Source organism: Mauremys reevesii, linkage group 2 (assembly GCF_016161935.1).
Source record: "Mauremys reevesii isolate NIE-2019 linkage group 2, ASM1616193v1, whole genome shotgun sequence".
Taxonomy (NCBI): Eukaryota; Metazoa; Chordata; order Testudines; family Geoemydidae; genus Mauremys; species Mauremys reevesii.
In genome coordinates, this window is record NC_052624.1 from 289,691 (window position 1) to 309,001 (window position 19,311).

The 19,311-nt window shown below is 49.3% G+C and overlaps 2 protein-coding genes across 14 annotated transcripts in view; one reads left to right on the top strand and one right to left on the bottom strand.

The window, feature by feature from the left end:
* Positions 1 to 133: 133 nt before the first annotated feature.
* Positions 134 to 13,889, bottom strand: CHPF2 (chondroitin polymerizing factor 2). Of its 8 annotated transcripts, none has more exons than XM_039525837.1 (7): positions 13,668 to 13,889; positions 13,043 to 13,116; positions 12,876 to 12,926; positions 12,007 to 12,737; positions 4,627 to 5,191; positions 4,003 to 4,185; positions 134 to 2,448 (listed from the first exon to the last, which is right to left on the bottom strand). In XM_039525837.1, exons 4-7 carry the CDS (start codon positions 12,282 to 12,284, stop codon positions 1,183 to 1,185), a joined length of 2,292 nt encoding a protein of 763 aa, XP_039381771.1. In that variant the 5' UTR covers positions 12,285 to 12,737; positions 12,876 to 12,926; positions 13,043 to 13,116; positions 13,668 to 13,889; the 3' UTR covers positions 134 to 1,182. The 8 variants fall into 8 exon arrangements, with proteins under 8 accessions (XP_039381771.1, XP_039381769.1, XP_039381770.1 ...); XM_039525835.1 differs by having other exon boundaries at positions 12,876 to 12,930; XM_039525836.1 differs by lacking the exon at positions 13,043 to 13,116 and having other exon boundaries at positions 12,876 to 12,930.
* A 1,793-nt stretch (positions 13,890 to 15,682) lies between these two features.
* Positions 15,683 to 19,311, top strand: part of LOC120398840 (ATP-binding cassette sub-family F member 2) — a 29,454-nt gene continuing 25,825 nt past the window's right edge. For 4 of the 6 annotated variants that reach the window (XM_039526528.1, XM_039526527.1, XM_039526529.1 and 1 more), the window contains exons 1-3: positions 15,819 to 16,205; positions 16,348 to 16,543; positions 18,770 to 18,982. In XM_039526528.1, the coding sequence (XP_039382462.1) occupies positions 16,390 to 16,543; positions 18,770 to 18,982 (367 nt within the window). In that variant the 5' untranslated portion in view covers positions 15,819 to 16,205; positions 16,348 to 16,389. The other 2 variants (XM_039526524.1, XM_039526526.1) reach the window with 2 other exon arrangements.

A 19,311-nucleotide genomic window follows, 5' to 3' on the forward strand; every position in this document is an offset into this window, starting at 1 on the left:
GTAAAAAGCACAGTATAACAATCTAGATAGGACAGAAGAAAAGCAGCAGAAAGCAGCTTCATCACATTATGCAGCCTGAATCGTAAGACTCGTATTCTAGCCGCTTGTCCATATACCTTTGATCAGGCTCCCACTGTCCCAAAGTCATTACACTCTATATGCCTGAACTCCCCTATGCACACTCTCCCAGGACTACATCCCCTTCCATGTGTGTTCACCAGCCATGTCCGGCTGCTGACAAACACACATCTGAATGGGACTAGGCAAGCGTTTGGCTCAACCTCACTGGGTCCATTACTTCAGTGAGATATTTGACTTAGGTAGGTGAGGTAATATCTTTTACTGGAGCAACTTCTGTTGGTGAGAAACACAAACTTTCGAGCCACACGGAGTTCCTCTTCACCTGATGAAGAGCTCTGTTTGCCTCAAAAGTTTGTCTTCCTCATCCCCAGAAGATGGTCCAATAAAAGATATTACCTCACTCACCTTGTCTCTCTACTACCCTTGGACTGACAGCTACAACTACACTGCATTTAAATTAGTTGCCATTCAGATTTAGTATAGGGTCACCCTATGGTGAGGGGAGCTGGCAATTTTTTCCCCCCCTCTGGGCTCTAAAGTGAACGTTCAGCATTGGCCTAGGAAAGCTGCATCTTGATAGAGTGAAAGAACAGGAATCCCAAGAGGAAAACACTACACTAACAAGCCAGGGTTCAAGAGGTGTTTGTGTGATTGCAGCAGTGAGCACATCAGGGAATCCAAGTGTGTCAGAGAGAATGGGGAAAGTGCATACATTAATACGCAGTCAAGGCATTCTTGTTCTGATTCAGGTCTCTTATTTACTCCCGTGGTACAGCACTTTGGGTGAGCTTTATGGGACCAAGTTTAGACTGCCTGTAATCTTATAGTTCCATCCCCCTCACACCCACAACCCACTCTGTAGGAGTGCCACTGTACCATAGTTGTGAATGAGAAGAGATTTGTGATAATTTGTGAGGAACCAAGTTAATCTGCATGGGAAGAAACTTTAATCACTTTTCCTATTAAACCAAATTTTCCAATTGCCCTGCCAGCCCCTTGGCCTCATGCACCCATCTTTCCCAGGGCAGGACTGGGGCTGGGAAGAGGGGTGGAAGGTGCAAGTATTAAGGTGCTGGGGAACCACTGGTAGCTTTGGGTCCTTCAGGTGCTATTGGCCTGTTCCTGCTCAAAGAGGGCCATGGCCAGGTGCGAGCGGGAGGAGAGCCCCTCCAGGTTACTGAGCACACAGCGGTGATACAGTTCCTCGCTCAGCCGGGGGTTGCAGCTCCTCAGCATATATTTCTGCACCAGCCCTGGCTCCACAGCCCGGAACAAGTGCAGGCCAGAGTAGCGAAGGAAGACATCAAATACTTCCATACTCTCCAGCACTTCATCCCGGTCCAGAATATCAGCCGCCAGCTTGGTGCGTGCTGCCATGTAGTCAGAGTTGTAGAAGCAAGCCTCAGCAAAGGCATGACGGTCAAAGTGCCCATCCCTCAGGAAGTCGGTGCTGGAGGAGGAGGAGGCCTGCTCACCATGGTACATCAGCACTGGGTTGAACTCCTGGAAGTGCATTGGGAAGAAGACCTGCCAGTTGCTGATGGTGTTCATGCGGCAGCGATTCAGGAACTCTGTGTTAACCTCTGTCCAAACGCTGGCCAAGAAGAAGAGGGTGTCCACAGGGTGCTTCTTCGACACTATGTCCATGAGCTTCACCTGGGATGGCACCTCAGTTTTGACGCTGATCCAGGGGATTTTCACCTCTGCATAGCGTTTTTCCAGCTCTCCCACCATAGCTTTGACCCCAGCAAAGACATCCAGCTGGCTGACCCGCTGAGCATCATAAGGCTGGTAGATGAAGAGCAGGGTTAGCAGGGCGTTGTCATGTGTGTCCAGCGTGTTCATGGCAAACATGTCTAGGAAGTTGCTGACAAAGTCCAGCTCCTGCACGGTCAGGGGCAGCACCAGCTGCACACGTGTAGCCTCTGTCACATAGGGCATGGGGATGATCTCCACCTTGCTGAGGGGCCGCACTAGACTCACCCGCTTAGCCAGAACATGGCTGTGGCCCTTCTGGGTTACAGCCTCCAGCAAGAGGTCCAGCATGTACTCCATGCCCCGTGTGGGGTCAAAGCGCCGGTAGCCATTCAACAATTGTTGCTTGTAGAAACGAAGCTGGGGCTGGTAGCGGCTGTTGAGCTGCTGGAGCGCTGCCTCAATGATGTCACTAACATCGGCCTTGCTGGCTCCAGCCAGCTCACATTTGGGGGAGCCATCGGGGCAGGAGAAGAGGTGCTGCTCTGTGAAGTAGTCCCAGCTGATCACCTCGAAACGGGATTTGGGGACGAAGGGAGCATTGATGCCTATGGGCCATGTCAGCCCACCCTCGCGGGCTGGTGTCAGCGATGTCAGGTTCCTGATCTGCATCTGTGAAGAAAGTACACTCCTATTTATAGAATCATAGGTGTAGGGCTGGAAAGGACCTTGAGAAGTCACCTGGTCCAGTCCCCCACGCTGAGGCAGGACGAAGTATACCCCTAGACCATCCCTGACAGGCATTTGTCCAACTTGTTCTTAAATACGTCCAATGACAGGGATTCCACCACCTTCCTTGGAAGCCTGTTCCAGAGCTTAACTACCCTTATAATCAGAATTTTTTTTCTAATATCTAACCTAAATCTCCCTTGCTGCAGCTATTAAGCCCATTACTTCTTGTCCTACCTTCAGTGGACATGGAGAACAATTGATCCCCATGCTCTTTATAACAACCCTTAACATATTTGAAGACTATCATCAGGTCCCCCCCACCCCCGGTCTTCTTTTCTCAAGGGTAAACGTGCCCAGTTTAATCTTTCCTCAGGTTTTTTAAATATTTTATCCTTTTTATTGCTCTTCTCTGAACTCTAATTTGTTCACATCTTTCCTAAAGTGTGGCACCCAACACTGGGCACAGGACTCCAGCCGAGGCCTCACCAGTGCCAAGTAGAGTGGAACAAATATCTCCCATGTGTTACACGACACTCCTATTACTACACCCCGGAATATTAGCCTTTTCACAACTATATCCCATTGTTGGCTCATACTGAATTTATAATCCACTATAACCCCCAGATACTTTTTAGCAATACTGCCACCTATTTTGTACTCTTCCATTTGATTTTTCTAACTCAAACCCTACCATGACATTGCCCGTTTTGTTTCCCTTTTATCTTCACCCAGACGCTTTCAATTTATCTGCCTCTTACCTCCTTGTGGACTCAGAACAAGTGTATTCTCGATGTGTAATGCAACATTTCCCCCCTTTCTCCCCATCTTTCCTTCCTGAACAAGCTATACCCTCTATACCAATATTCCAGTCATGAGATTTATCCCACCAAGGCTGACGCTAATTAAGTCATAGTTTAGCTTGTGTACTATTACATCCAGTTCTTCCTGTTTACTCTCCATACTCTTTGCTCTTGCATATAGACATCTATAATGTTGAGCAGATTCCTTCACTGTTTTCCCTCTTGTTGTTCCTATGACCCTATTGTAATTTTCATCCCCCACTCCCAACATCTAGCCCTCTTTTAAGGTCACCTTTTTTTTTATACTTACTTATGGGCTTTTGTCAACTGCCCCCTTTGAATCTAATTTAAAGCCCTCCTCACTAGGCTGGTGAGTCAGTGTCTGAAGATGCTCTTCTCCTGGAGAGGCAAGTGGTCTGGTCCCTCTTCCTGCCCCCCCTTCAACCCTAGAGGGGCAAATGGCCTGATCCCTCCTCCCTACCTAGAGCTTCTTGAATCCTTGGTGGTGCAGGGCAGTAGTGATTCTGATACCACACCCTCCTCATGCAGGGGCTATTTCCACAGAGGACTCTGCCACTGCCTAGCTGTCAGAGATTCTCTGTTCCCCCACAAACCCTGAAAAAAAGAGATCCAGTCTGACCTCACACTCCATCTCTGCCTCAGGTTCCCTGTCGGTATTCCCTCACCCAGATACCTGGAGTTGCTGGATCTCCTGGTAGGCTCTGTCCAGCTGGATCCTGCTGAAATGCTTGTGCAGTCGGTACATGAGGGTCCCCTCAGAGACAGGGTGCACAGTCAGCGCCGCCTGGAAGTCCTCACCCTCCTCCTTCTCTAGGTCTGCATTTTTGGCCAGTTCATAGGAGTGGTAATGCTGGCCCTGAAATGGATGAGACTAGTTAGGAACCCTGGCACTCACACTGGGTCCTCCCTCCTGCACTCACTCACTCTGAAGGGGGTGAGACCCAGAGAGACAAACACTTGGGCATGGGAGTGGGTTTCACCCTCCACTCCTCACTTCATATATCAGAGGAGAATCCAGATCTCCTTGTTCTTTCTTTCTATCCCAGGCTGCCTCCCACCCCCTTGAAAAATTGTGAAATAGATGAAATCTGACTAAATCTGTTTTCTCAAATGTCAGTCTAGCTCCACCTCCCAAGACTGGGCTCTTGTCCCATGCTGCTACCCCACACCTCCTTTCTTCCCAGTACTTCACAGCATAGGTTTGGGGGCACTCACCCCTTTGCCCTATGGCACAGGCATATGAGGGTGTGGAGTCTATTGGGTTGAGGCTGTGCCCTAGCCCCTGGAAGGACAATACCTGGTGCTGGGAGACGCAGCTGATGCCCAGGAAGTCGATGATGCAGCGTCCCAGCCACTCATCTGGGCGCACACTGAGAATCTCATTACGGCAGCTGTCCAGATGCCGATGCAACTTAAGCAGCAGGCTCCGGGAAACCAAGTAGCCAAAGCCACCATGGCAGTAGCGGGCCTGTTCATCCCCCCCAATGAACTCCTCAGCCCGTCCCAGGTAAACATCCTGATTAATGCTTAGGTGTGTCACCAGGGCCTTGATCTGCTCGGCCTGGGCGTAGGTGTCATCCTGCATGACATAGAACCAGTCATAGTCACCCCCAAAGTGCTGATGGATGTAGCGCATGGTCTCATACATCAGCCAGACTGGGCGTTCGTCCCCATGTGACACCAGCGCCATACCATGAGGCACCTTGGCGCTGCGCAACCCCGTAAAGTACAGCAGGTGTGGGAAGTGATGGGCCACTGTCTTGTTCACTGCCACAGCCAGTGTGTTCATGGTTGCCTTGGAGGTGAGCACAGCCACAAAGAGCCGTTCATGGAAGCCCAGCTCTGTCTGGATATAGCGAGTCCTGCAGGGAAAAGTCATGGTTACAACACAAGCAGCTGGGAGAAGGGAAAGAAACAGATCTACCCTATACTTGCATCAGAGGGGGCACCCATACCCACAGTTGATGTTTCAAGTAATCAGATTCCTTTCAAAGCTCTGACTCTGGGCTCAGCTGGACACATTACTAATGATCTCACATTTTTAAGGCACCTTCCTACTTCATGGAAATCAAAGCCAGTTAGCATCCTAACTCTATATAGTTGGATACAAGTGAGTGGCACCACTAATGAAAGACTGCCCTCTCTGGGCTGCGATGTAGCAGTGGTTTAACAGCCACACCGCAATGCTGAACAACAATTTAGGGCAGCGTTTCCCAAACTTTTTCAGCCACAGAACACTTTTTAGCCTATTACAGAACACTTATAATATTACTTTGTAGTTTGGTTTTCAAATAAAAAATTGCGTTATTTATGCTCAAATATATTTTATTTTATAAAACAAAGCAAAAATACAAATTTAAAATAACTTGAACTAACAATTTCTAACTGGAAAGCGTGTATAAAGTAGTACAAAAATCAAGTGCAAGAGTCAAAATTAAAAACAGTGTTCTACTTAAAAAACCCTGTTTTTATATATTCACAAACACCAAACAAATTAGATTTTTACTAAAAAAACCTATTTTTATAAACAGAAATACAAATTTGGACTTAATTGGATTGGTGTGTCTGTGTTTTCCTATCACAAATTCGCTTAATATTAGGAATAATGCTGGAAAGTTGAATCCTCATGTCAGTCCCAGCATCAAGTCTATTCCTATATTTGTTTTTTGTTCCAGTATAATACAAAAACCCCGTCTCACACAAATAAGTTGTAGCAAAAGGAAGGAGCACTCGAACTGCATGTTTAGCCACATTAGGGTACTCTTCTATTAGGCTGCTCCAAAAATTATTCAGCGGAAGATCCTTAAACTTTTGTTTCAAATCAGAGTCAGAAATTAAGTCAATTAGGTTTTCATAATCGTGCGCAGTAAAGCCGACTGGTTTGGCTGTAATTACAAACGGATTTCGAACCCAAGCATTATCATCAGTAGTTATAAGAAAATATTCTAATAAAGAGGCCCGCAAGTCACGTAAGTGCTGTAAAATGGTGCTGGAAACTTCTTCACGGACTGTAGAATTTATTTCAGTCAGAAATTCATGTACTGTAGGGAAGCAGTCGAAGTTATTCTGTTCTACAGAAGATGCCCAGAATTGCAGTTTCTTTTTAACGACAAAATTTTATCCATTGTAGTAAAAAGTCACACTCTTTCCTTGCAGCGACAGATTAATTTCACTTACTTTTTTCAAAAATATCTGCAAGATACGCAAGTCTCATTAGCCATGAGGAATTTGTCAGACAGTCATTAAAATTTTCGTCCTGAATTATCTGAAGTGAAGAATACCAGTAGTTCACTACGAAGCTCAAAAAGCCTCACAAGCACTTTTCCTCTGGATAGCCACCTCACTTCTGTATGGAAAAGAAGTGCTTTGTGCTGACTACCCATTTCCTAGCACAAAATTTTAAATAACCTGGATTGAAGTGGTTGAGATTTGACAAAAATTGGTAATTTGTACTGCTTCATCGAGCACAATTTTCAGATATGCTGGTATTTATTTTTTTTTAAACTGCAAGTGCTTGTCTGTGTAGAACACAATGGCTCTTAGTGCTTTCTGGTGCTACACTTAGGATTCACGTTACAGCTCCCTTCATCATCCCGATCATTGCCCGAGCACCGTCAGTACGTACATCAATACATTTTCCCCAATTAATTTCATGCTTTCTGATAAAATTGTTGATGCAGTTGAATATTTCTTCTCCATTTGCAGAGATTCACATAAGACCAGGTCCTCTTCAATAATATTATTAAATCTATATCAGACAAATACTAGTAGCACAGCAAGTCCTGAAACGTCAGTGGACTCATCTAGCTGCAATGAATACTCATGGCAAAATTTCAGTCGGCAAACTAGCTCTTTTTCTATGTCATCGGCGAGATCTTTAGTACGGCATGCAACAGTATTATTTCACAACTGTACAGAATCAATTTTTTTTACCAGACTGCTCGCTCAACATGCACGTTACAGTATCTTTCGCACAAGGCTTGATAAGCTTTTCTCCAATAGTGTGAGCATCTTCGGCAAGCGCTATACAGTAACTTACTCGATAAGATGCCTCTGTTGCACTTTCGTTGTCTGTTTTAGCAATTTTAATCATCATAAGTTTACAATTTCCAAGTGAGTCACGCTGCCTTTTGAAAAAAAAAAACCTTATATCTTTGTCTTTGTATTCAGCATGCTTGGTTTCCAAATGCCTATGAAGTTTAGCAGGAGCCAATGAACTGTTTGCTAGTATTTTCTTGCACACGATGCACTGTGCATCAGGAACATCTTTATTTCCAACACACGTAAAACCGAAAGACAAAGAACTTTCATCATACTTTTGTTTCGGTCTTTTAACACCTGTTTCTTCTGGTTTTTTGATATACTTCGGTGGAAATTCTTTCACCTTGGACAACTCACTAGTACCAACAGATTTTTCAGCAACAGAAGACTGCAATTGTTCATCCTCACTTTGAAGTGTCACAATATTTTGCTCGTTTATTTCAGCCACAGTTGGAGTACCAGAAGAACTTGCTTTTTGTTTCAAAGTTCCCTCTTTTAGCCACAAATCCATGGTGATTAGATTTAGTAACAATATTTAGAAATACTGATTTTTGTCAAATTTTGTTTGTCACAAATATTTATATTGTTTCAACCAAAGCTAGTTTAGTTGTGCTTATCGCACACACGGTAAAGACCCACAGGTTTGAACTTGTTGAGTGAATATGTTATATTCACCATGGCGTAAAGAGAATGGTGTGTGCATACAGCTGCAGTTCGCGCAGCCTCGAGCAGAAGGGGTACGACATCACTAACTGAAACATGCCTGAAAGGGGTAAACGTCAACATGCTTGCGTGCCACATTCTCTTTACGCCATGATATTCAATATAAGATCTATCAATAACCGGAAAAAGAGTTTTATGTTAAATTATAGTCATTCAAAATGAGTTGTAAAGTATGCTTCAAATATGCCAAATTTTAAATTAAAAAAAAATTAAAGATTTTTTTTTTTAAATTACGATTTTTTCATGGAACACCTATTCAAATCATGCGGAACACTTTGGGAAACACTGGTTTAGGGCAAGAAGTGAAGCTAACTACTGCATTCAATAGAAATTATAGGGGGGGGAGTTCAAGGGGGCAAAATGTAAATATATGAGAGATCCTTGGATACCCTGGCGATCACATCTTGATTCCTGCAAAAGTGCCACAGGATCTTTAATGACCACAAATGATCAAGATCTTGCTTTTATATCATACCTGAAAGATAGCAGTCTGGCAGCACTGACAGAGGGGAAACTGACCCCACGGGATCTACCCACCCAGCAGTACAGCACCCCTTAGTGCCACACGATAGCACTGGGATCAGCTCTCACTAAATGGAGAGCGCACTCACTACCAAGTGCCCCACACTGCTCCCTGCAGCCTCTGTTTCCTATCCAAGTACTAGGAACATAGAAATAGCCAGACTGGATCAGACCCAAGGTGCATCTGGTCCACTATCCTGTCTCTGATGATGGCCAGCACCACAGGTTTCAGAGGAAGCTGCAAGTAGCCTTTTAATCACTAGTAGTTTGACTGGTTTAAACCCTGAAGCATGAGGTTAAATACTTCTAAAATTTATGTTAGCACTATAATAAGTTCAGCCTCATTGACATCCTGTGGCATTGAGTAAAAAGCATTTCTTTGATCAGTTTTGAATTTGCCACCTTTTAATTTAATTGAATGTCCCCTTTTTTCTTGTGTTTTGAGACAGGGAGAACAGAAGTTGCTGATCTCTCTTTAGACTCCTCATTATTTTATATACTTTAATTGTGTCCCCACTTGTCTCCTTTATGAGGTAACAGTCCCAACTTTTCAGCCATTTCATAGGAGATTTTTCCCCCCCCATCACCTAATCATTCTGGTCTTCCTTCTCTGAACCCCCTCTATTCTACAATGTGCTGCACACAGTACCCAGATGAGGTCATGTCATTGACTTATAGAAATGCATTAATTTTTTATTATTCTCCATTCCATTCTTGATGTAACTGAACATTGTTTGCTTTTTTTGACTGCACCTGCTGACTGAGCAGAGATCTCCAGGTAGCTGTCTATGACGACACCAGGTTGCTTTCCCTGAACTGATTTTGAACTGTGTAAGTTATGAGTAGATTATTTTTTCCCTGTAAGGTGTACTGCTTTGCAGTTAGCAACATTGAATTCAATTTGCCATTATGTTGCCCATTCATCTAGCTTGATATAGTCTCTCTGAAGTTCCTGATGGTCTGCTCTGAAAAGACAGTTGTCCTTTGGAGAAACTGTGCTGGTTATACCCTGTCACATCATAATCTTTCAGCCGTTTTATTATACTATATTTAATTATAGTTTCAACCAACTAACCCAGTCTGACCCTGTTTAGCCCGTAAGAGCTGATGGGACCCACATGTTAGACATAGGCGGTCACCTTCACATCACAATGACTTGCTCAAAAGCGACTCATAAAAATAACAAGATCATCTGCATATTTTGGTACTTTACTGCTCATCCCTATGGTTGGGTGTCTACCCAACACTATAATGAAAAGGGTTAAAACTGGAGCTTGGGAGTTCAATTAAAAAGTGCCTGGCCACACCTGCAGAGTGAGCCAGTCACAACGACTGATGTATCCTAACTGGCAGGGGCAGCTCCAGGCACCAGCGGAGCAAGCACGTGCCTGGGGTGGCACATGCTACAGGGAGGCATTCCGTCCATTCTTGGAGCAGCAGAGTCTGGGCGGCTTATTTTTTTTTGTGCTTCGGCGGTTCGGGCAGTGGCAGTCTGAGTGGGTTTTTTTCATTCTTTTTTGTGCTTCAGCAGTTCAGGTGGCAGAGTCTGAGCCTTTTTTTTGGCACTTCGGGGGGCAGCGGCAGTCTGAGCAGTTTTTTGTTTTTCCTTGGAGCGGCAAAAATGGTAGAGCCGGCCCTGCTAACTGGGAGAGGAACTGGGGGTCAGTATAAACAGAGGAAGTCTGTGGCAGAAGGGGTGACAGCTGAATTTAGTATGAGGGGCTTAGTGAGTGTTTCAGGAAAGTGGGGTAACATTAAAAAGCTCTACTACATTTTTTAAGATACTCAGCAAGGTAAGAGAGTTAGTAGGTGATGGTTATACTCAGTAGATGAGTCTGCTTCACTATAACGCATAAGATGAAGAAGGGGGCTGCAGGGAGAGAGGTAGGAACTCTGCAGTTGCTCTCTGGGATCAGAGAATGGAAACAGCCCTGGCAGACATTCAATTGATGACTAAGAGAGGAATAAAAGATCAAGCCTAAGGAGGGTAGAAGGGGGGTTAAGCTTACACGTTTACTTCGGGATTTATTGGGGGATTCCAGGAGGGAGAGCTGAGAGTCCTAGCCCTGCGAGAAGGCTGAACTCAGAAAGGTTGTGGGACAGGCCTCCTTACAGGGTTAGTATGAAACAGTCCAAGGAAACGGCAGCAAGAAGTTTGAGGGATTGAACCTTGACTTGCCTGCCTGGAACTCATTGTAGAAGCAGGCCTGGATTCCTCTACAACCACTGGTGAAGCCTCTAAGAAGGGAATAGATGACTGGAAGTCCTGAGGAAAGGGCATATGAACCACTGGGACCAGGACCAAATGCAACAGATTAGATCAGGGATTGGTAACCTTTGGCACGTGGCCCATCAGGGAAATCACTAGTGGGCCGGGATGGTTTGTTTACCAGCAGCATCTGCAGGTTTGGCCAATCGCAGCTCCCACTGGCTGCGGTTCGCCGTTCCAGACCAATGGGTGCTGTGGGAAGCGGCACAGGTTGAGGGATGTGCTGGCCGCTGCTTCCCGCAGCTCCCGTTGGCCTGGAACGGCAAACCGCGCCAGGAGGAGCTGCAATCGGACGAACCCAGGGATGCTGCAGGTAAACAAACTGTCCTGGCCCACCAGCGGATTTCCCTGACAGGCCGCATGCCAAAGGTTGCCGATCCCTGGACTAGATGGAGCAATTGGACATTTTATTTGTTGGGCTTTTTGCTACCCAGAAAGGTGTGGCACTAAATTGTGACCTGGCCAGAGCTGAGTTATGGGAAGACAGAAACTGCAGGGCAGAGCAGTTATAAATAGGGGCCACCAATCAGGGAAGGTGCCTGCTATGCCACATCCACTGATGAGGGGGCATACCTGCCACGAGTGCACTTTTCTACAAACCCTCCTTTCCAGAACATTAATAAATATATTAAACAATATAGATCCTAGGAGGGAACCTTGAGGCCCTGGCTATTAGCTTTTTGTCATAGTGAATATTGACTACTTATTCCCTCTCCTTTTTTATCCCCTTTCTCCTAGCCAGTGTTTGATCCATGAGAAGGCTTTGCCTCTCACCCCTGGACTATTTAATTTCTTTAGTAGCATTTTGTGAGACATCTTATCAAAACCATTTTGAAAGTTCAACTAAGTTGTCAACCGCTTCTCCTTTATCTGCTACTTTTCCATTTTCAAAGAATTCTAATATCCTAGTGGGAAACAATTTTCCTTTGGAGAAACTGTGCTGGTTATACCCTGTTACATCATAATCTTCCAGCTGTTTTATTATACTATATTTAATGATAGTTTCAACCAACTGATCCAGTCTGACCCTGTTTAGCCCATAAGAGCTGACGGGACCCATATGTTAGACATAGGCAGTCACCTTCACCTCACAATGACTTGCTCAAAAGGAGTGTCTCTTACCTGAGCACTTTCTTGTAAGGCTTGTTGGGGTCTCGGTAGTAGGGAACAATCCTGGGTTTGAAGTCTTCATCATTCTGGTTTGACCTTCCTCCAGCAACAGAGTCCTGCTTCATTTTCCCTGCGAACAGCCCATTATTTATCCCTGTGTCCATGCAAGGATCCTCCCCATCACTCTGGATCCAGGAAACACGCAGCAGACTTAGACTGCATCCCAAGGAGAGGCCCAGGATGAGTGGCAGAGCAGGCCGCAGGAAGGCAAGGAGAGTAGCCAGACGCATGGCAGAGCTATCATGAAACAATATGCAGAATCTTCAACAAGGAAGTATCTAGAATCACAAAAAATCTGGACAAAGGGAGATCTAGAAATGCACCAGAACCTGAGAGAGCTAGAAAACAGTGATCCAGAAGCATGAGAGGCACGATTTCCCACTTAAAGGCAGTAGTAGGCCACAGATCTAGCCCAGTCATGGGTGTGTAACAGTGTCAGAGATAAACCATAAAGTTCAGAGAATTTGGCAATATGGCTCATGTTGAAAAGAGAATTAAATGAGCCCCAGGTAGTGTCCATGCCTGGAGATGTGGCAAGTCATTCCCAGCTCCTTGACAGGTGAGGCAGAGAGGGCTCCAGCACTGAGATCTGTGAATCCAGTCAGCTCCCAGGACTTCAAGATACAAACACTTCTCACATGGGATGGAATCAGAAAGTTTCCTGAACTTCCACGTACAGGAGCCTTAAGAGCAGAGGGAGAAAGAAACCAATGCTCAGGTCCCCTGGAATAACATCTGGCAACATGAAACACTGACCCTTTGTAGCTGGTGGACAGTATCTCAGTGGTGACTCAGGCTAATAGCACGAGAGCCTGTCCCACCTGCTTGTTTTTTGGTTCCCAGCTGCTGCACTTTTGATGGTCCCATCCAGGCTACCTAGAGAGAGGGAAACTGAGCAGCCAGAACTGCAGGACTGAATCTGCCTCAGTGACAACTGTGCAGACTCAGATTAAGGTTAGGATACCCTGAACTCCAGAGCTAGGATTACCATTCACCCCCTACTGGAAAAGAGGTCAGAGGTTCCACTTCTGAGACAAAGCCAGGGAGATTGGCCAGTGCTTCCTGCAGTGGGAAAAGATGAGGACCTTAACAGAGATAGTGGTGGGACATGGGCTACAGGGGATTTTCCCCTTAAGGTACAAGTTCCCGTGCAGCCCCAGGCTGGGGGGACTAGCTGGGTGAGGCTATTGGGCTTTCTACCCCTAACGCCTATGTTCCAGTGCAACTCTTATTGAACAAATGTGCTCAACAGAACGAGCATCAGCACCCAGGCCTTGGAGCTGGTAGCTTCATCGGAGAGGCAGACGATGGACTAGGGCCCGGAGAAAGCGTTCTCCTCCCTTCCCTAGAGCTCCTCCAGGGCAGGGCTGAATCCCACCGGCAAGAGGCGGCGTGTCCCGCTGAGGCCTGGGCGATACCGCCCCGGTCCCAGAGAAACGTTCGGGCTCTGCCCCGAGGGAGGGGGCTGGAGGGGTCCCAGTCTCACGGACACGATGGGGCGGCCCTGCTCCAGCAGAGGAGAGGGGGCGAGGGAAAGCTCCGCCTGGCCCCCAGCCCAGCGCCTGGGCCCCCGCCTGCGTAGGCCGTGCCCGGCTGGGGCCGCTTCCCGGTACCTGTCAGACGCTCTGCCCGCGGCAGCCCAGGCCCGGCGCCGCTCCCTGGCTCACTCGCCTCACACGGGCGCTGTGTCGGCCAGGCAGCAGCAGCCCCGGGGGCTGGGTCAGGCCGGCGCGCCAAGGGCTGCCAGCTCAGCCGCCTCATGCCAGCCCTCTCCGTCCCCCGGCGCCTTCCTCTTCCGCTCTCTATGGTCTCTCGCTTGCCCCTCTGCACGCCGGACCCTGTCCGCGCCTCCGCGCTCTATGGTTCGGCGCGCATGCGCAGGGCTCATCCCCAGAGCCGCCTCTCCCCCCACGCCGACCCCGCGGCTGCGGTGCCCCGCCCGCTCATGCCTGTCCTGCCCCGGGCCCGGCTCCCACCGCCCCGTGCCCGGGCAGGGCCCTTGTGGCAGCCGGACCCGCGCAGCCCGGCCGGGCCGCCCATGAGAACAGCCCTAGTTCAGCGCTGCAGGGCGGGCTGGTGTAGCGAACCGTCCCGACTCCCGCCCCAGGGGCCGATCTGCCCCGGGACCGTCCGGGAGCAATTGCTCCCATCGCTGCCCCTGCAGGGCCCCTTGATCTGCAGCTCCCGCTGCTGTCCGTGCTGGCCAGCGTCTGCATTCGCCGGACCACTGGGCGGATCCCATCAATTGGTGTGTTCCAGGCCATAATTCCCAGGACAGTAGTCGGGGTGGGTGACTGCTACTGCGAGCAGCTGAGGCTGCCATGCAGATTGATAGCGCCCCCGTGAAGTCTCACAAAAGACAAGTGTTTTATGGGAATGGAATCTTGACGCATCTGCACTCAGCAGAAAAATGCCCCATCACAATTTGCGAGACCCTGTTTCTTCCTTCCCGATGCGATCTCCCTCCTCTCCAAGGGAAGACACCAGTCCCATCTCCAGGTTTTTACTGTAAGCCTTCTGGGGGCAGGAACTGCCTTTTGTTTTACTGATGTACAGCACCTGGCACTGGGTCTGGGACCATAACTAGGGCTGGTAGGCATTAAGCTAATGGAAATAATAATAATGATAAAGCAATGACAAGAAGCAAATACAGATTTGTACCTGACCCAAGAAGTATCAATCTGCTACCCCATATGACCCCATCCTGGGCATGTGTTACCCCATATGCTGTGTGACCCCATTTTGGGTTCGTGTTTCCCCTTTCCCAAGGCATTGCCCTGACACCAACCAGTATTCAGGAATGATCAGTTTTATGTTCATGGGACACATTTCCAGGGGGAGGAACCAGTGCTTAATTACTAATGAAAGAAGTGCTAGAGCTCAAGAATTTTTTTACTTTCATAACTGACATGGCAAGTCCGGAGGTGCCAGGGCTCTGAACTGCCAGCCCCGGGAGTGCCGGGCTCTGAACTGCTTGGCCCGGAGTCGGGCTCTGAACTGCCAGGCCTGGAGGTGCCAGGGCTATGAGCTGCGAAGCCAGGAGGTGCTGGCGCTCTGAACTGCCAGGCCCAGAAGTGCCAGGGCCATGAACTGCCAGGCCTGGAGGTGCCAGGGATCTGAATTGCCCGGCCCGGAAGTGCCGGGGCTCTGAGCTGCGAAGCCTGGAGGTGCCGGGGCTCTGAACTGCCAGGCCTGGAGGTGTCGGGCTCTGAGCTGCGAAGCCCAGAGGTGCCAGGACTATGAGTTGCCAGGCCTGGAGGTGCCAGGCTCTGACCTGCCCAGCCCGGAGGTGCCGGGGCCATGAACTGCCAGGCCCAGAGGTGCCAGGGCCATGAACTGCCAGACCCGGAGGGGAGGGGCCATGAACTGCGAAACCCCGAGGTGCCGGGGCTCTGAACTGCCAGGCCTGGAGGTGCCGGGGCCATAAACTGCCAGGCCCGGAGGAGTCGGGGCTCTGAGGTGCGAAGCCCGGAGGTGCCGGGTGCGGGGATGCTGGGCCGTCTATTGGTGAGAAACCGCGCGACCAGGTACTACATTTCCCAAGGGCCCTGGGGCTCGGTGCGGTGCATGCTGGGAGTCAGAGGCCCGTCTGGGCCAGTCTCTTCTGACTCTATTTCCCAGAGTGTCATGAGGCCCGGCGAGAAGTGACGTTTCACGTGGCGATTGGCGGTAGGGCCGGAGGGGGCGGAGCGTGCGCACGCGGTGGCAGCAGTTCTGTTGCGACAGACGGAAAAGCGCGGAGGAGCCGGGCGGCTGGTGAGTCGCGCGCGGCCGGGGGAAGTTGTTTGGGCCTTACCGGCATCCGGTCGCTGCTTCGCCGGTGCCTCCGGGCGAGCTGCGGTCCGGCCCCCGCCTGTTGGAGCTGGGGGTCAGCGGCGGCCCTGCGCCTCCCGGCAGCTGCTCCGCGAGATCGGAGACAACAGGGCGCCCCTCACCGCGGCGCCGCGCCACCCCGCCCCGCCTCGCCTCGCCTCGCCAGCAGCCGCGCTCCGGCCCCTCCCCGCGCCCGCTGCACCCTCGCAGCCCGCGGCCTGCCGGCCACCTCCCGGCCTGGCCGCAGCTGAGGAGCCGAGCGGCCCTTCTCGGGGGGCTGCGGGTGACCTCGGAGTAATGGGGGGTGATGGACTCGCGCTGAGGTTCAGAGTTCAGAGGTGGGAGGATCCGTAATACAGGAACCTGCGACTAGGCCAGAGTTAAGGGGGTGTAAATTGTAATGGGAGCTCGGGAAAGGGGCTCAGCCCCGGGGGTCTGTGCCAGGCCTTGGCTTCTGTCTAATGCAGTTCTTCCTCCTAGCTAAGAGGTGAGAACATTATCTAAGAGCTGTGACCTGTAACCATGCCCTCTGACCTGGCCAAGAAGAAGGCGGCCAAGAAGAAAGAGGCAGCCAAAGCTCGCCAACGGCCGAAGAAAACCCCAGAGGAGAATGGGGATGCCGAGATTGAGCAACAGGAGATGAAGAATGAGGAGGCCAATGGGACAGAAGGGTCAGGTGAGAAAGGAGCATCCTCTGTTGGACTGTTTCCTTTCCCTGGGTAGCTAAGCTTGTCAGGTGTCTCCCAGCTCAGCACTGTCTGTGCCAACAGTGTTTAATTGCAGGGCTTGGCCGTTCAGAGCCCCGGCACCTCTGGGCTTGCTGCATCAGTTATGGATGTAAAAAAACTGCTTGAGCCCCGGCATCTTTTTTTATTACAAATTAAGCACTGTGTGCTGCTCTCTTGCAGCTTGGGTTTCCTCCAGCTGACTGGTTCAAGGAACCCTCCACTTCTGTGGAGGTCAGATGCTGGCATCTGAGTGGCACAGGATATTTGGCAGAATTTCTACAATATTGTATCTTATGGAGTTAGCTTGGTTGCTTGTACACGTGCTTCTGTCTCAGGAGCATATAACACAACAAAGACTGATAGATAGCAAAGGTGCTGAACTGGATTACTCTAGAAACTAACCCCAGGCTATTAGATCCCTATCAGGGAAAATATCTCGGATCCTTAGCTCATGCTGTACCCTGACAATACACTGTCCAAAACTGCCATCTATATCTAACTGGTAAGAAGACTCCCTCCATTTCCCTTGGACAGTAATCTGGATGCAGTTCATGGGTTCGTCACCCACAGGCAAGACTACAGCAACTCTTCCTACCTGGGTGTAGACTAGGTCCTTGCCTACACTAAAGGGAAAAGTCGATCTAAGCGACTCAACTTGGGTTTCGTGAATAGTGTAACTCAAATCAACATAGCTTAGATCTACTTACTGTGGGTTCCACACTACATGAAGTCGAGTCTTCTCGATCAGGTGTAGTACAGGAGTCCACGGGAGAGCGATCAGAGGTCAATTTAGCAGGTCTTCACTAGCCCTGCTAAATTGACCGCTGATGCATCGATCGCCACAGCGTGGATCCTCCGGTAAGTGTAGACAAGCCCTAAGACCTTACAGAGTAGCAACAGATGGTGCTGTTGTGGCAGCATGCCACAGAAGCAGATGTATTGCAGACTTTCATGGCATACAGTTGCTTTGATCTGCACTGGTTCTCTGCCGCTACTGGAACCACTCTGGGGTTTGGGGTTTCTTATTTTCAGTCTATTGGCATATAGGCCTGAGCTGTGTTTTGACTGTCTCTTTCTGAGATGTATCTGGCACACCAAGACTAGCAGAGTTTGGATAGCTTGATGGGAGAGACCCTTCCCATAGGGGACAATTGGCCTGGTATTCCCTTGTAGAGGAAACAGGAAAGATTCCTATCTTTGCAGTAGTGTGTTGACTTCACAACAGATGTGGAACAGGAGGAAACAGGGTTCTTCTAGAGGTGGTATGCCAGCAGGGCTGTAACCAGGGCAGGGCGCAAAGATGGGGGTGGGGGAGTGGAAAAATGACAGAAATAAACATGAGGGGGTGCAAATGTGCTTGCTCGACTGAGGCACTAAAATGCCTAGTTGCATTTCTGTATGCCAGGCAGTCATGGTACCAGAATCCCATGGAGTAGGTTGTACTGTAAAGTACTTTTTTTCTGTATAGTTGCCTGGGACCATCCCACATCTGTGTAGCATGCAAAGAGATTCTGGGGGAATAAATCTGTTAGAGGTACCATCATCCAGTGGTCAGGGCACTAAACTGGGACCTGAGAGACTTGGGTTCTATTACTGGCTCTGCCACTGACCTGCTCTGTGGTCTTGGGCAAGTCACTCCCTCTCCTGTCTCTTCCCCCTTCCACCTTTTATCTGTCTGGTTGAGCAAGCAAAGGTGAGACCTAATGCTCAATGGCATTTCTGCCTGTCTGTAATGTGGTACCTTTTGAAGACCACATCCGATCAATTCCAAAACTTCAGGGAATGTTCTGGGCATCAGTGGGAAGAACCCTATTGATTTTGCTGACAGTTGGAAAACCCACACATCTGAAAAGCCTGATTTCCACACAGTGCCCCCTATGGTGCTGTAGGCAGAGGAACACCTTGACATCAGAGGTAATTCAGCCAGTCATTACTCACTCACCAATTGATTTGCATACTTCAATCCCATTGGGTGAACTGAATCAGCAAATGAAACTGCACTAAACATGGTGACTCTGCCTGCTTAGCTGAGCAAGTGAGCTGCTTCTTGTCCTGGGGAATAGTGCTGGGGCTGGGGAAGACCCCCCACGTCATTTTGGGTGCTGGGGGTGGCGTGAGGGCTGCTATGGGGACCATGGGTTAGTCCTTGTCTTTTGGCCTGTCTCCGCATGCAGAGATAGATGCTTTGACGAAGGAGCTGGAGGACTTTGAGCTGAAGAAAGCAGCTGCTCGCGCTGTCACTGGGGTGCTGGCCTCCCACCCCAACAGCACTGACGTGCACATCATTAACCTCTCGCTGACCTTCCATGGACAGGAGCTGCTGAGCGACACAAAACTCGAGCTGAACTCAGGGCGTCGCTATGGGCTTATCGGGCTCAATGGGATAGGTGAGATTGGGGGGTGCTGTGTGCATGTGGGGCAAGAGTTTCTCAGTGCTGGCTTGGGGAAACGATGCTCTGGGGGGGTCAGTGAACTGGTGGTGAGCTGCAGGATGCAAAACCTCAGTGATGCCGGAGAGAGGAGCAGGAAAAAACAGAGCGTGACTCAGCTGGGGCAGTGCAGCAAATACACCTGGGGCACCTGCCCTCATCCCAGGGAGATCCATGGGGGAGTAAAACAGGAAAGGAAGCTAGATGGATTTGCATTGCAGCTTTCTGTTGTGTATTTAGCAGCATTGGTGTCACAGTGCAGGGAGGTCATGGTGACCATGATTCCC